This window comes from Anopheles merus, unplaced genomic scaffold (genome assembly GCF_017562075.2).
Source record: "Anopheles merus strain MAF unplaced genomic scaffold, AmerM5.1 LNR4000023, whole genome shotgun sequence".
NCBI classification, from domain to species: Eukaryota; Metazoa; Arthropoda; class Insecta; order Diptera; family Culicidae; genus Anopheles; species Anopheles merus.
Window position 1 is genome coordinate 123,518 of NW_024427603.1, and position 14,772 is coordinate 138,289.

Below are 14,772 nucleotides of genomic sequence, written 5' to 3' on the forward strand. Positions count from 1 at the left end.
GTCCATTTCGAGATACGTGTCACATCAATGAGGGGTTTCTGGAGATCTACCTCATGGTACAGGTGAATTGCGCGTAATCCTTCTTCAGTGTTTGCGCCAATACTTGGTTGATCTGGCCATTCTAATTCGTTTTTGTAAAAAAATGCAGGTCCTTTGAGCCATACTGCTTCCGGATCAAAACACCATTCTTTACAACGTTTCGTCAGTTTATCTGCTACATTTTCATTCGAAGGAATCCAGCGCCAATCCATCACACTTGACGTTTCCAAGATTTCACCAATCCGGAAAGCAACAAAGGGTTTGTATCGATGTTGGTCGGATCGTATCCACGATAATACGGTACGAGAATCGCACCAGAGAAATTGCTTCGTAATTGCCAATCTATGCATTTTCTTCACTGTGTTCACTAACCTTGCGCCTAGAACTGCTGCGCATAGCTCCAACTGTGGAATCGTACGTTCTTTGATAGGTGCTACCTTTGATTTGCTCATCACCAAAGCACACTGGATGCTATCAAAGAACACGGCTCTGAAGTACGCTACACACCCATATGCAGATTGACTAGCATCGACAAACACATGCAATTGAAGCTCTTTGATCTGTTTTGTAGAAAATCCACCAAAATATGCTCGTGGGATTTTAATAGCTTCGATTTTTGGCATCAATTGTCTCCAATTTTCCCAATTTTTTAGCGTCGAATAGTCGATGGGGTCATCCCAATCGCATCCAGTTCTCCATAACTCTTGAACGAGCATTTTCCCTAACACTGTGAATGGTGTCAGGTATCCCATTGGGTCAAACAGCGACATCACGCAACTGACAACTATTCTCTTCGAAGGGTGATCATTTTCATAAGCTTTAGAAGGTGCGAATTGAAATGTGTCATCCTTTACATTCCACATTATGCCCAGAACTCGATCAACTTTCGTAATACACTCTGAACATTTTTCTTTAAATTGGATTGATAGCGCAGGATTTTGTTCTCCCATTTCCTCGCTAAATCCTTTTCCATTACTTACCCAATTTCGTATATGGAAACCACCTTTTGAGTGTACATATGTTACTTGCTTTGCCAATCGTACTGCTTGTTCTATTGAATCCGCACTATCATAATTGTCATCAACGTAGTGTCGGTTCTTTATTGCATCGCAAGCTTCAGGATATGTCTCACTATACTCGTCGGCATTCTTATTTTTTACAAACTGTGCCGAACATGGTGAGCATGTTGATCCGAAGGTGGCAACATCCATAACGTATGTTATTGGTTTCTCATTTTCTGGGTCAGGGAACAAGAATCTTTGAGCTTGTTTATCTTCCTTTCTAATTGCAATTTGGTGGTACATCTCTTTTATATCTCCACCAAATCCAATTGGACCTTCTCTGAATGGACATATAACCGATGGCAGAGAGCAAAGCATATCAGGGCCCTTTAGCAATTCCGTGTTTAAAGACACACCTCTAACGGTTGCAGCTGCATCCCAAACTAATCTGAGTTTTCCTGGTTTGTTTGGGTTTTTACCACATTAAGTGGGAGATACCATACTGAAGCAGGGTCCGTTTCATCTAACTCTTTTTTAGTCACCTTATGAGCATAATTCTTTAATTCATACTCTTCTATCATCTTATGTATGGCTTCTTCCAGTTCCTTGTCCTTCGCCATTTTTCGTTTCAAACCATCTAAACGCCCTTTTGCCATTTGGAAACTGTCAGGAAACTTTCGTTCATCTGATTTCCATAGAAGTCCCGTCTCAAATCTGTCACCTATACGCACCGTGGTCGCTTGCAAGATATCGTTCGCTCTGCGATCTTCTTTGGCTACTGGCAGCTTGGCTCCAAGAACGTCAGAATTCTCTAAAGTGTATTGCATTCTTAAAACGTCGTACAGCTCTTCGTTGGTAACTGGAACGATAGTATGGTAATTAATGCGTTCATTTGGTATATTGCTTACCGTACTCTTCGGGCCATAAATTGACCAACCGATCTTGCTTTTCACGGCGATTGGCTCTCCTGGCTTGCCAATTTTCGACTCCATCGGGGCAAATAAATGCAGGTTGTCTAGTCCTAGCAGTATCCTCACAGGCTCATTTGCCGCTTCTTCAATTGGCACACCTTTCAGGTGTGGGTATTGCTGCTGTAGATAACGATAGGACTCTCTTTGAGAAGGAAGCACAAGCTTTTCCACGGTTCGTGCTCCCTTTAGTAGAAAGCTCTCTGATGATCCTCTTGTGGATAAGACGACATCGATTTTCCTTGACTTATCTTCCCGTCGTTCGACGTCTGCACTCCAGCTCACCACTAGCGGCTCATTCACGCCTTGAATGCCAAGCGCATCAGCAACTTCATCCTCAATAAATGTTCCCGAAGCCCCTTCGTCCAGAAAGGCCACCGTATCATAAGTACGATCACCCGCCGATAACGTAACTGGCATCGTTCGAAAAACCGTGGAAGGATATTTTCCACGATGTGCGTTGCACGCAGCTTCCACTAGGGTAGACGTCTGATGCAGCAAAGGATGGTGGTGATCGTTGCATCCCTCAAACCCGCATGCACGCCTAAACCGACACACAGCTCTTCCGTGATTGTTCAGACAGTTCTCGCACAACGAATTTTTCCTTACGTAGTCCAGCCGGCTTAGTACTGAAAGATTCTTAAATTCGTTACATTCTCTCACCTTGTGCGAAATGCTGTTGCAAACGTAACACTTTTTGACGTCCCTGTTTTCGATTGCATGATGATTTAGGTTTGCACGGGTCCCGGAACGGAAATTTCCTCTGTTGGTCTTGTGGCTTCCAAAATCCTTCACTTCCGTGATATCCTCCGTAAGGGCAGTCAGGTAGCTTTAAAACACTTGTAGAGATTTTCCACGCCTATGTCGTTTATATCTTACCCAATCCAACTGGTAACCTGGAGGGAGCTTCTCCTCCAGCTCTTCGACGAGCAACGGATTGCTTAAATGCTCCGTCAGCTTCGCACCCACGATGTGTCCGACCAATTGTTTCACTGCGAGTCCGAACGTTATAAACGTCTCCAGTCGATCAGCATCCGGAGCAGGTACAGCTCGAACCTTGCGTAACAGCGCCTTCAGGATACGACGAGGTTTCTCAAATAAATTTCGCAGCTCCTTTATTATATCCGGAACAGCATCCGCGAGCATCAACGTTCCATTTACCGCTTCCAATGCGTCTCCACTTAGGCTTTGTCTCAATCGTTGTAAGTTTTCGAGGTTAGAAAAGCCACATGCTTTTGTCGTGTCCTCGAAACAGCTAATAAACGCCGGCCAATCCTCGGGGGCACCACTAAACGGGGGTAATGGCATCGATAAACGTTTACGTGCCGATTCTTGACGACGCGTAAGGGGTTTTTCTTCAACCTCCGTTTCCATATCACTTTCAACGAGCTCACGATCACCGCTAGATAAATCCTCACTCGCCGTGCTGCTCTCATCCTCGTCCATCCCCTTTGTTGCACTACGACTTGTCACGCAAGGGTTATCAACGGGACGACGCTGATTGCGTTTCAATTTGGATACCTCCAAACGCAAATTCTCAATCTCGTTATCTTTCACTCGCATCTCTGCGTCGTATTTGGCTACAAGCGCATTGATGCTTTTCTCCTTGCTCGATTTCGTTTTACTTCTTTTCTCACCGTTTAGCTTCAGTTGCTGCGCACCACGTGTCTGCTTAGTGGTGTGCGTCTGCTGCGCCGATTCTCGTTCCTCGATCATCTCCACTCTCGCTGCAACGGCCAATACGGCATCCACAACGTCGCCGGTCTCGTTCTTACTTTCGGGAATACGCTGCGTCGTCGGCTTCGATTCCCGTGACGGTCCAGCCTCTTCGTCGTGCTTCGTTTTGCGTTCCATCATCTGGCAGAACAAGCACTCGATGCAGGTAGAGATTCACGATCACTTTTAGTATTGTGTTAACAAACTAATTTTTTATTGTTGAGTAGCGTTACGATGCGGAAAGTAAATATTTTTGCAAAACCTTTTTTACATGCACTTTTGAAAAGATCGCATAAAAAAATAGTTTATTTGCTTCCGTATCATTCGACTTTCTTTTTGCTACTGACCTTTCTTCCTCTCTCTCTCTCTTCTATCTCTCACGCTCTCTCGTTTGTCGCTCTCATTTCTATTTTTCTCGCAAATCGTACTTTTTGCGGAAGCAGTTTACCGCGTTCTAGAAAGGCCTATTTACCTCGTCTATAGACCGATATCGGATTCTGCGGTCGTACCTTACAACTGTATATTAGTGTATTTTGTATTTATATATTATATAGTAAATATAGTTCACTTACAGTACCTTTATTATGCATCGATGTATTCAGGAATGCTTCTTGGAGTCAGGAATTTTTTTTTCGCACTTCCGTTGCAGTCGGGGATGGTTTCTTAACTTCCGTTGCAGTCAGGAATGGATTGGAACTTCCGTTGCAGTCAGGAATGGTTTAAAACTTCCGTTGCAGTCGGGAATGGTTTGAAACTTCCGTTGCAGTCGGGAATTGTTTCATCATATTTGTCACTCATTACAACTTTGACACTTTTCATCACATCACTTTTCGTTTTAAATGTTTAAATATTTTGCGTACTTGTTCTTAGGTTCACTGCACGTATTGCTTGCCTTCTCATTGCTGCCTTGTACTCTTTCCAGAGTATTATTACGAGCTTAACAACAATGAGTGCAAGTATTAGCCAGAGCTTCCAATCATGCTCTTCGTGATCATGGCTATGTTTTTCAAGCGTGTTAATTACGTTAACTTGGGCATCACCTGTAACGGCGGTGTGCCTGTTATATGACCGACACATTTTAAACGTCAGGGAACCGTTTTCTGACACGATCACTGTTTTTGATTTCATTCCCTTCACAGATAACTATTTTTCACAGGTTTTCAACATTGTTTTTCAAGATAACTATTTTTCACAAATTTTCCACATCGAAATAAAAGTTTATCGTCATACTTATTTCTTGGATGACGTCCGTTGTGGCTTCTTCTATATCAAAGTCTGATTAGTACCGTTGCCACCGCTCTTTTTCACTCGCGTCACTAATTTCTTGGATTCTTACCAATATATCGTTCAATTCGTTCTCCATTTCTGCGCGCGTCATTTTCATTCACTAAGTTTTTACACGTCTTTTTATTCACATCTATATTGTTTTTTTTTGTTTTTAATTATAATCACTATTCTTCCATTGACATGTTCTTGGCGTTACCATTAATCAATTTCACAACACTTGACCACAGTAAATGTGCTCGCACTAGTTGGTGTTGCACTTCTTCTAGTGGCAAGTTATTCTCCATGGAGCTTACCAAGATTGAAATTGCGGTTTCGTGGAGCTCATCTTTAACCTCCTCTTCGAGCTCAGATTTATCGATTCTATTCTTTACTATGTGAAGTACCCAATTGATACTTTTGACTAAATCTGACTCGATAGAGTCACTCATTATGTATGGTTTTTTTTTTTTGCACTTTTCCCCTATACTCAGATTTAAAATCAGCGAACAACATATATTCAACTCAGCTATGCTATAAAAATTTCCGATTACTGAGGAGAGCACATTGCGTACTGTTTCACTTTTTACGTTTCACTTTTCACTGTGTTCACTGTTTCACTGTTCTACAACATCACGTTTACGCGTATGTCCTGTCACGGTCGCCATGTAATAACTCGGACCTTTTTGATATTTATATGATCTTAGTTCCGGACATGATGCGTTCTATTTATTAGTTTCATTAGTTTCACGTCAGGCGAGATACCTGAAGCCGTTTTGCCAATGTTGCATTTTGTTGTGGGAACCGAAATTGTCATCGGTTCCCTGTTATTTTGTAAGGTGGCAAAATGTGGGAACCATTCGATAGAGTCGCGGACACGCGTCTCTTATTGCACACTGCAACCGCAGTCCGTTTTGGCGTTAGCTATTCCGGTACTGGGCAGTGCGTGTGCGTATCGAAATTAGACCTGTCTAGACGGTGTGGAATGTTACCAGATGCAACAGTAGAATTTCACACATTTACCGATGCTTCTGAGGCCGCCTACGGAGCATGTGTCTACGCTCGTTGTGAAAACGCGGCGGGAGAAGTCCGCATCAGCCTATTAGCTTCGAAGTCTCGAGTGGCACCACTGAAGCGCGTCACGTTGCCGAGGCTTGAACTAAGCGCAGCTGTCCTGGGCGCCCATCTGCATCATCGCGTCAAGGAGGCAATGCAGATCGTGTGCGCCGAATCGTTTTTCTGGTCCGACTCAACAGTTACGCTAAAATGGATTGCGTCACCTCCCAACTCCTGGAAGACGTTCGTGGCAAATCGCGTAGCTGAGGTGCAACACTACTCTCATCCAAGGCAATGGAGGCACGTTCCTGGCACATCCAATCCTGCTGACTTGGTTTCCCGAGGCATGTCGGCAGCACACTTCACGCAGAATCAGCTTTGGAATAACGGTCCAGATTGGCTTGTGCAACCTTCGTCCCATTGGCCCAGCTCAGATCCAGAACCAAGCGATGAGGCGGACCTAGAAACACGCCAGGTGAGTGCCGCTTTAGTTTGTACACAAACTCATCCATGGTTTGGCATTTCTGCATCCTTCACTAGAATGGTACGCATCATTGCATACTGCATACGGTTTGTGCGCAACACCAAGCAGAAGGCGCGATCACAGCGACCGATACCGCACACCAATGCATCCAAAACGATCACGCCCAAGTACGTGGATGCTGCAAAAACTGTGCTTTGCAGACTAGCCCAGCAAGATGCATTTTCCGCGGAAATCAAGCAGCTAAAAAAGGGAGAAGCATTGATGAAACAATCACCTTTACGAAAACTTACCTCATTCCTGGATACAGAAGAGGTAATACGGGTGGGAGGACGATTGAACTTGTCGCAACTACCGTATCAGTCCAAGCATCCAGCTGTTCTACCGACGAACCACAAATTCACTCGTCTACTTGCGGAAGATTATCATGAAGAGATGAAACATGCTAGTGGAAGGCTATTGCTATCCCGCATTAGAGAGCTGTATTGGCCACTGGACGGACGTCGCTTGGTAAAAAGCATCGCAAGGAACTGCTTCCGCTGTATTCGGCAAGATCCCATACTCGCCCGGCAGCCGGTTGGCCAGCTTCCACCATCCCGCATCACACCGAGCCGACCTTTTTCTGTAACCGGAGTGGATTACGCCGGTCCATTCTACTTGAAGCCAGCGCACCGGAAGGCAGCAGCTATTAAGAGCTATCTGTGCGTTTTCGTGTGTTTCGCTACGAAAGCTGTGCACTTGGAACTCGTAGGAGACCTCACAACGGCGGGATTCTTAGCAGCGCTACGCCGATTCACATCACGACGCGGATTGCCAGCCCACATCCATTCTGATAATGGGAAAAACTTCGAAGGCGCAGAACGTGAACTGAAGGAGTTTTTTGAGCTGTTCAACGACGAACAACACCGCAACACCGTGGCTACCAGATGCGCTGACCGGGGAATCACTTGGCATTTCAACCCACCAAAGGCTCCACACTTCGGCGGATTATGGGAAGCAGCAGTAAAAACGGCGAAGCGACACCTCTATCGTCACCTGGGCAATACGCGGCTGTCGTACGAAGGCTACTGCACTGTGCTCCACCAAATCGAAGCAGCGATGAATTCCCGTCCGCTGTTGCCTTTGTCCGACGATCCCAACGAGCTAGCTGCACTCACACCGGCACACTTCCTTATTGGTACATCGATGTTCGCCGTGCCTGAACCGGACTACACCCAGCTGAAATCCTGCACGCTGGATGATCTTCAGAAGTGGCAGCTTTTGGTTCAGCGTTTTTGGAAGCATTGGGCCACTGAGTATCTACAAGAAATGCAAAAAAGTTATGCAAGTGGTGGCAGCAACAACAGCAACATACTTCCCGGCAGGTTAGTGATCCTCATGGACGAATCGTTACCCACCACCCGTTGGCCTCTCGCGCGTATCGTTGAAATCCATCCCGGTGAAGACGAGATAGTACGCGTCGTTACGCTTAAGACAGTTAAGGGAATAATTACGCGACCGATCACGAAAATATGCGTTTTACCGCTCAGAACTGATAGCGAAAACCACGTGTAGTCTAGAAAGCAACTTTTTGTTGACATTGGTCAAGGTGGGGAGGATGTTCGAGCAGCTACGCGAATCGTGCAGATTTGAACTGCGGATCGGATCACATCCGCGCCCGTTGATGTACACATCTCTATCGATGTTAAATTAATAAATAGAGGGCGAAAAGGCTTTTTCTCTCTCTTCATCACCAGCAATTTCTTACAACGGCTTCGGTAATTATTAGCAGCAAAAACCAAAGAAAGAAAAGGAAACTTTATCCGAAAACTATTCGCGACGAAACAGTGTTGATTACAGACCATTAAATAAAGTAACCGTTCGTGATAATTTTCCATTGCCTCTTATAGACACTTGCCTAGAACATTTGGAACATAAACAATACTTTACGTTATTAGACCTCAAAAGCGGATTTCATCAGTTAGTTATGCATGAAGAATCGATTAAATATACGGCGTTCGTTACTCCTGATGGGCAGTACGAATATACTCGCATGCCCTTCGGATTGAAAAATGCTCCGGCTGAGTTCCAACGCTTTATTAATTCGGTACTTAGAGAATTTATAGATCGAGGGGAATTGGTAGTGTATATAGACGACATTTTGATTGCTTCAAAAGATTTCGACCAACATCTCGAACTGATCGGACAAGTGTTAAGCGCGATACGCAAGAATGGTCTGGAATTACGACTCGACAAATGCAAATTTGCCCAAAGGGAACTAGAATACCTTGGTTATACTGCAAACTGTTTAGGAATACGTCCGAGTGAACATCATATAAAATCAATTAAAAACTACCCCTTTCTTCATAACAAGAAACAAGTTCAACAGTGCTTAGGCTTATTTTCATTTTTTCGACGGTTCGTTCCATCTTTTTCAAGTATTGCAAAACCGCTAACAAACCTATTAAAAGAAAAAGTATCATTTGAGTTTACTAATGAATGCATTCAATCATTCGAGACTTTACGAAATAAACTTATTCAATCACCTGTGCTGTCAATTTACGACCCTAGTAGAGAAACGGAACTACATTGCGATGCAAGTTCTACTGGTTTTGGATCGGTTTTACTACAAAAACAAGACGATGATAAGTTTCACCCAATTGCTTAATTTTCTAAAACAACATCAGACGATGAAGCCAAATTACATAGTTATGAGCTAGAGACACTTTCAGTAATTTATGCACTCAAAAGATTTCACACTTACGTCCATGGCATTCCCATAAAAATAGTGACAGATTGTAACTCACTGGTCCAAACACTGCAGAACCGCAATGTATCAGCAAAAATCGCTCGTTGGTCATTATTCCTAGAAAATTATGACTATTCAATGCAACATAGGCCGGGATCATCTATGCCTCATGTAGATGCGTTAAGTCGAATAGAACACGTAGCAGTGATAGATGATCTTGATATAGATTTCCAATTACGGATTGCACAAGCTCGTGATGTAAATATTCAAAAATTAAAAACTGAACTACAATTAAGGTCAGTAAGTGATTTCACTCTTCGTGATGGAGTAGTATACAAAGAGTCTTCACCAGGTCGATTTAAATTCTATGTTCCATCATAAATGATTAACAATGTAATTCGCTATATTCATGAAAAAATAGGACATCTGGCAGTAGATAAATGCTATTTATAAGTCAATAAGAATTATGATTTTCCACAAATGAAAACTAGAATTCACAACTACATTAAAACTGTATGAAATGTGTAATATATTCAGCCCCCGTGAAAACTAATCATAAAAACTTATACACTACACCTAAAATTGCCAATCCCTTTTTTTACGTTGCCGTGTGATATGTGGCCGAATAAGTGTTTACGACACAACGTAAATTAGATAAGCTACAATAAATAAAGTTAATTTATTTCCGCCTTGTTACTGACACCACACCACATTCGTTGCTAGCTGTATCCCGACTGCCGCTCGCATCCCGATCGTGTAACGAGTAAGAATCAGGATCGCGGATCGGGACGAATCTCTCGCTAGGACACTCGTGCCCATCAACCGACGAGAGAAAAACTCTCGCAGAGAGGGCGCGTGAGTACCCTGCACGTACGCACCCAACATCTCCCCTCTTTTAAAAACGCCTGTACAGGTCGAACCTACTGGGCGGCCTTCTATGCCTAGAAGAGCGACGTGGTTCTCGGGTTGGAGCTTGTACCGGAATTGGGGAATTCGTTGGATGCAGCGGTTCCGCGTTTGAGGCCGTACGCGGATCGATGACTGCTGACGTTTGTGGGTGTGATGCAGACGATACGCTCGTGTGTGTAGATGTAGTATGCTGTAGCGATGCTGATGATGGTTTGGCTGTTGAAGTCGTCGGTTGCGGAGTAAGGTGGTAGGAATCCAAAAGAATATCTAGCGGTAAACCGTCAGACTCCGATGATTCACGATGACGATGATGATGACGTTCACAGCGCTCGCGCAGCTGGTTCACGTGGCTTCTTATGGTCTTTCTATCGACTGTCCTGACGTTGTACATTACGTTTCCAATGCGGCTAACAATGGTCCCAGCTGTCCAACTCCAACCGTTGCGAGAGTAACACTTAACATATACCAGGTCGGACGGGCGAAATTCCCTGCGTTTAGCTGCTACTGGACTGTCTGTTAACCCTCCTGCGAGTGGTGGACGTAATAGGTCTAAGGTTGTACGCATTGGTCTGCCAAACATTATCTCCGCTGGTGATTTTAGCCCTTCTAACACGGAGCTCGGAGTACTTCGGTAGGACAGTAGGAATGCATCCAGCGCCTCTTGCATCGTTCTCCCATCGGCTGATATTTTCTTAACGGTCCGCTTGAAAGTATCAACGAACCTTTCAGCCTGCCCGTTAGACTGCGGATGATAGGGTGCCGTCGTTATGTGCTCGATGCCGTTCTGGAAGCAAAAAAACTTAAAATCTTCGCTCGTAAACTGCGTACCGTTATCAGATACTAGAGTGGTTGGTACACCGAACCGGGCGAATATTCCGTGTAAGATGCCGATGGTTGCTGCGGATGTAGTGCTGCTCGTTCGAAATACTTCAGGCCATTTCGTGAACGAATCTACTACGATGAGGTAGAAATCTCCATCTAGTGGACCAGCATAGTCCACATGAATGCGCTGCCATGGACCTGCAGCTTTTGGCCAAGGAACGGGGTTTGAGTGAGGGGGTGATCGTGCAACTGCTTGGCACGCGTTACATGTTTTGTCCCATTCCGTGATGTCAGCGTCCAAGGATGGCCAATAAAGGTAGCTTCTGGCCAATGCTTTCATCCGTTGTATGCCAGGATGACCGTGGTGTATTTGTTGCAGACATTGCTGTTGTAGGACTCGAGGAATCACCACCCTCTCCCCGAACAAAATACAACCATCAACGGTTGATAAAGCATCCTTGCGTGCGAAGAAACGAGACAATTCCCCTGTGTAGGTTGCATTACTGGGCCATCCTTCACGTATGTAATGCACGAGCTTTTGCAGTAGGGGGTCTTTCCGTGTTTCTCTGATAAGGTCTGCAAAATGAAGTGGAGTGTTATGAATCGCACTTACCACCATTGCTTTGATGTCTGTTTCTATGCATGCGATCACGGTGTCTTCTTCAGGTTTGGCTTGTGTGTTGATCAGGCGCGAAAGCAAGTCAGCGTTTCCAAAGTCATCGGTGCGTACATACTCCATGCTGAAATCATACGCTAGAAGAGTGAGTGCGAAACGCTGCAAACGGTTTGCGGTGACGGTCGGGATACCCTTCTTCGAGCCGAAAATATGAAGAAGAGGTCGATGGTCCGTTTGAAGAACAAAACGCCTGCCGAAGATCATTTTATGAAACTTTTTTACAGCGAAGATGATAGCCAAGCCTTCGCGATCGATTTGGCTGTAATGACGCTCTGCTTCACTGAGGGCGCGGGAAGCATGTTGAATTACGCGCATTGCACCTCCAGGATACGCGTGGCTAATCGTTGCGCCAAGGCCGATGGACGAAGCGTCTGCAGAAACGATTATCTTCTGCCGTGGATCATAGTGCGTTAGAAGTAGGTCGGACGATAGGAGAGACTTGAACGTTGCGAACGCCTTTTTGCATTCTGGCGTCCAGCAGAATGAATTATTTGCCTTAAGCAAATTGTCTAACGGATATCGCAGCTTCCTCATATTCGGGATGAACTTCCCGTAATAATTAATTGCTCCCAGAAATGATCTCACACCGGATATGTCTTTCGGTTCAGGGAGCTTCTTTATAAGCTCGATTTTTGACGGATCTGGTCGTAACCCGTGGCTATCGATCACGTGTCCAAGGTACGTGATTTTCTGCTGTTTAAAAGCACATTTATCGGATCGTATCGTAAATCCATATTCTTGAAGCCTGTGTAATACTTCTGCCAAATTTGTGTCATGCTCGTGTTCGCTACTTCCTCCTACGATGATATCGTCAAGATATCCTGATACGCCCTTAAGCCCTGCGAGCATTGTATCCATAAGTTGCTGGAAGGCAGCAGGAGCAACTTTGATGCCGGGCGGTAGGCGGTTGTAGTGGTACAAGCCTCTATGGGTATTTATGGTAAGTAGCGGTCTGTATTGAGGATCGATTTCGACTTGGAGAAAGGCGTCCGTTAAGTCGATTTTGCTGAACATGGTGCAGTTGGATAGCCTTGAAAATATGTCCTCTGGGAGTGGTAACGGGTAATCATGTGGTCTTAGCGCTTCGTTCAACCCAGTGGAATAATCGCCACATAGCCGAATTTTCCCGTTTGCCTTCTTAACCACTACTACCGGTGCTGCCCATTCAGAAAACTTTACAGGTGTTATTATGCCCAACTTTTCTAGCCTATCAAGCTCTAGATTTACAGGCTCTTGCATAGCGTATGCAACGGGTCTTTTTGGACGAAAGACTGGACGGCAGTTGTCTTTCAGCGTCAAGGTAACCCCTGCCTTTTTACATAGGCCTATTCCTTGAAAGACTGTTGGGAACCGTTCTTGCCATTGCTTCGGCGTGGTAGACGTACCTGTAACGTGGCAACAAAAACTGTCCATCGGAACCGACCATAGAGCAAACGCGTCGATAACATCAGCACCTAAAAGTAACAAACGCGATTTAGAGACGCGAATCACGGTTTGCTTTGCCTGTCCATTCACTTCGACAGTGCACGGAAACTCTCCTTCCAAGGATAGGTTAGCACCTGAGGCGGTTCTAGCGATTACGGATGGTGCTGCTAACTGGGGACTGCCAATGAGCTTCCACGTTGTGTGATCTATCACAGTAATGTCGGAAGCCGTGTCCAACTGCATACGAACCGCTGTACCATTCATCGTAAGTGACACGAATCTGCGCCGTTGCTGTACACTCTGGACGTTCACTGTCACCATCCTTAATTGTGTTTTAAGCTGCTTCCAGGGGCGTTTGCCGGGCTTACGGGATCTTATGGTGTTGCAATAGCCTTCTTTGTGGCCCGTCCGGGAACAAGTTGTGCATCGGTGTTGCTTGTACGGGCAATCGCGGCTCCAATGCAGCCCTCCGCACGACCAACACGGGGTAGTAGGATTGTCGCGCTTGGGTTGGAACTGACATGGTGCGCGATGCATTTTTGTGTTTACTGCTAGAACACGCTCTGGTACCGGTGCCTCGATCATTGCGCTATCCTTTTTCAGGTTGATTAACCGATGGCACTCTGAAGAAAGCTGTTGCAAGGTCACGCAGGCCTTATCCTCAATGCGGGCTAGCAGTCGCGTCCTGATGTCTGCGTCGATCTCGTCTTTCAACCCGCACACGTACAGCAAACACTTGAACTCTTCCTCGTTCAACTTCTTTAGCTCGAACTCGACACACGCCTTGTTAATTCGACACGCATAGCTGAGATGATCCTCGGTCCGCGTCTTCATGATCTGCAAGCATTTGAACCGCTTGCTCAGCAGTGATTCTTGGGTGTCGAACAGGCATGTAAGTTTTTCCACAGTCTGCTCGAGTGAAAAATCCGGCGGGCGGCTCGGCATGATGAAGCTTAAGTAGCGATCGTGCTCGGATGGTCCCAGTTTGCGCAGCAACAATCGCACTTTGGCTGCGTCGTCGATCCTTGCCGCGTCCTTCTGGAACAGGTCGAGATAGCGTGAAAACCAGCTTTTGAAGGTTATACCAGTCTCCTTGTTGTATTGAAACTCTGAAATGTGGTGAGACAGAGTATCAATTATTTGTTCAGGCTGCAACGTGGTGGGTGGGGCGCATTGGCTCGGCATGCGCGCGTGAAGAAAATCATTAAGCAGCTGCTGCTGCTGTGCCATTTGCTGTTGAAGCAAATTCATCATTTGCAGCATCGTTGCACTATCCGCACTGCTAATGATGCCTGGTGACGCATTGATTAGCGATGGCGTCGACGTAGGCTGCGATGGCGTCGACGTAGGCTGCGATGGCGTCGACGTAGGCTGCGATGGCGGCTGGATTATCATCGGCGGTACTGCTGATGCTCCTTCTCGATGCGCGAAATTTGGCATAGACACGCCTGGTACGCTGGCACGATTTTGCGATAATCGGCGCGGGTCAACGTCCGCAAAAATCCATCTGGTTTGCGTCGGCTTGCTCCATCCTACGACGCTTGCGACACGGTGGTCCTATGTTTGATACACTTGCACACGTTAAACTGAACACACGTTAAAGTAAATTGTTCTCGTCGCCACTTTTACGTTGCCGTGTGATATGTGACCGAATAAGTGTTTACGACACAACGTAAATTAGATAAGCT

General features: G+C 45.5%; 1 protein-coding gene across 1 annotated transcript; it reads left to right on the forward strand.

Annotated features, from left to right (window-relative positions):
- The first annotated feature begins 5,972 nt into the window (after window positions 1-5,972).
- Window positions 5,973-8,078, forward strand: LOC121601083. The gene has a single exon (XM_041929894.1). The coding sequence runs from the start codon at window positions 5,973-5,975 to the stop codon at window positions 8,076-8,078; it is 2,106 nt and encodes a 701-aa protein (XP_041785828.1).
- Window positions 8,079-14,772: the final 6,694 nt, after the last annotated feature.

Coding starts and splice junctions, on each gene's coding strand:
- LOC121601083 (XM_041929894.1), top strand. CDS start 5,973: ATGTTACCAGATGCAACAGTAGAATTTCACACATTTACCGATGCTTCT.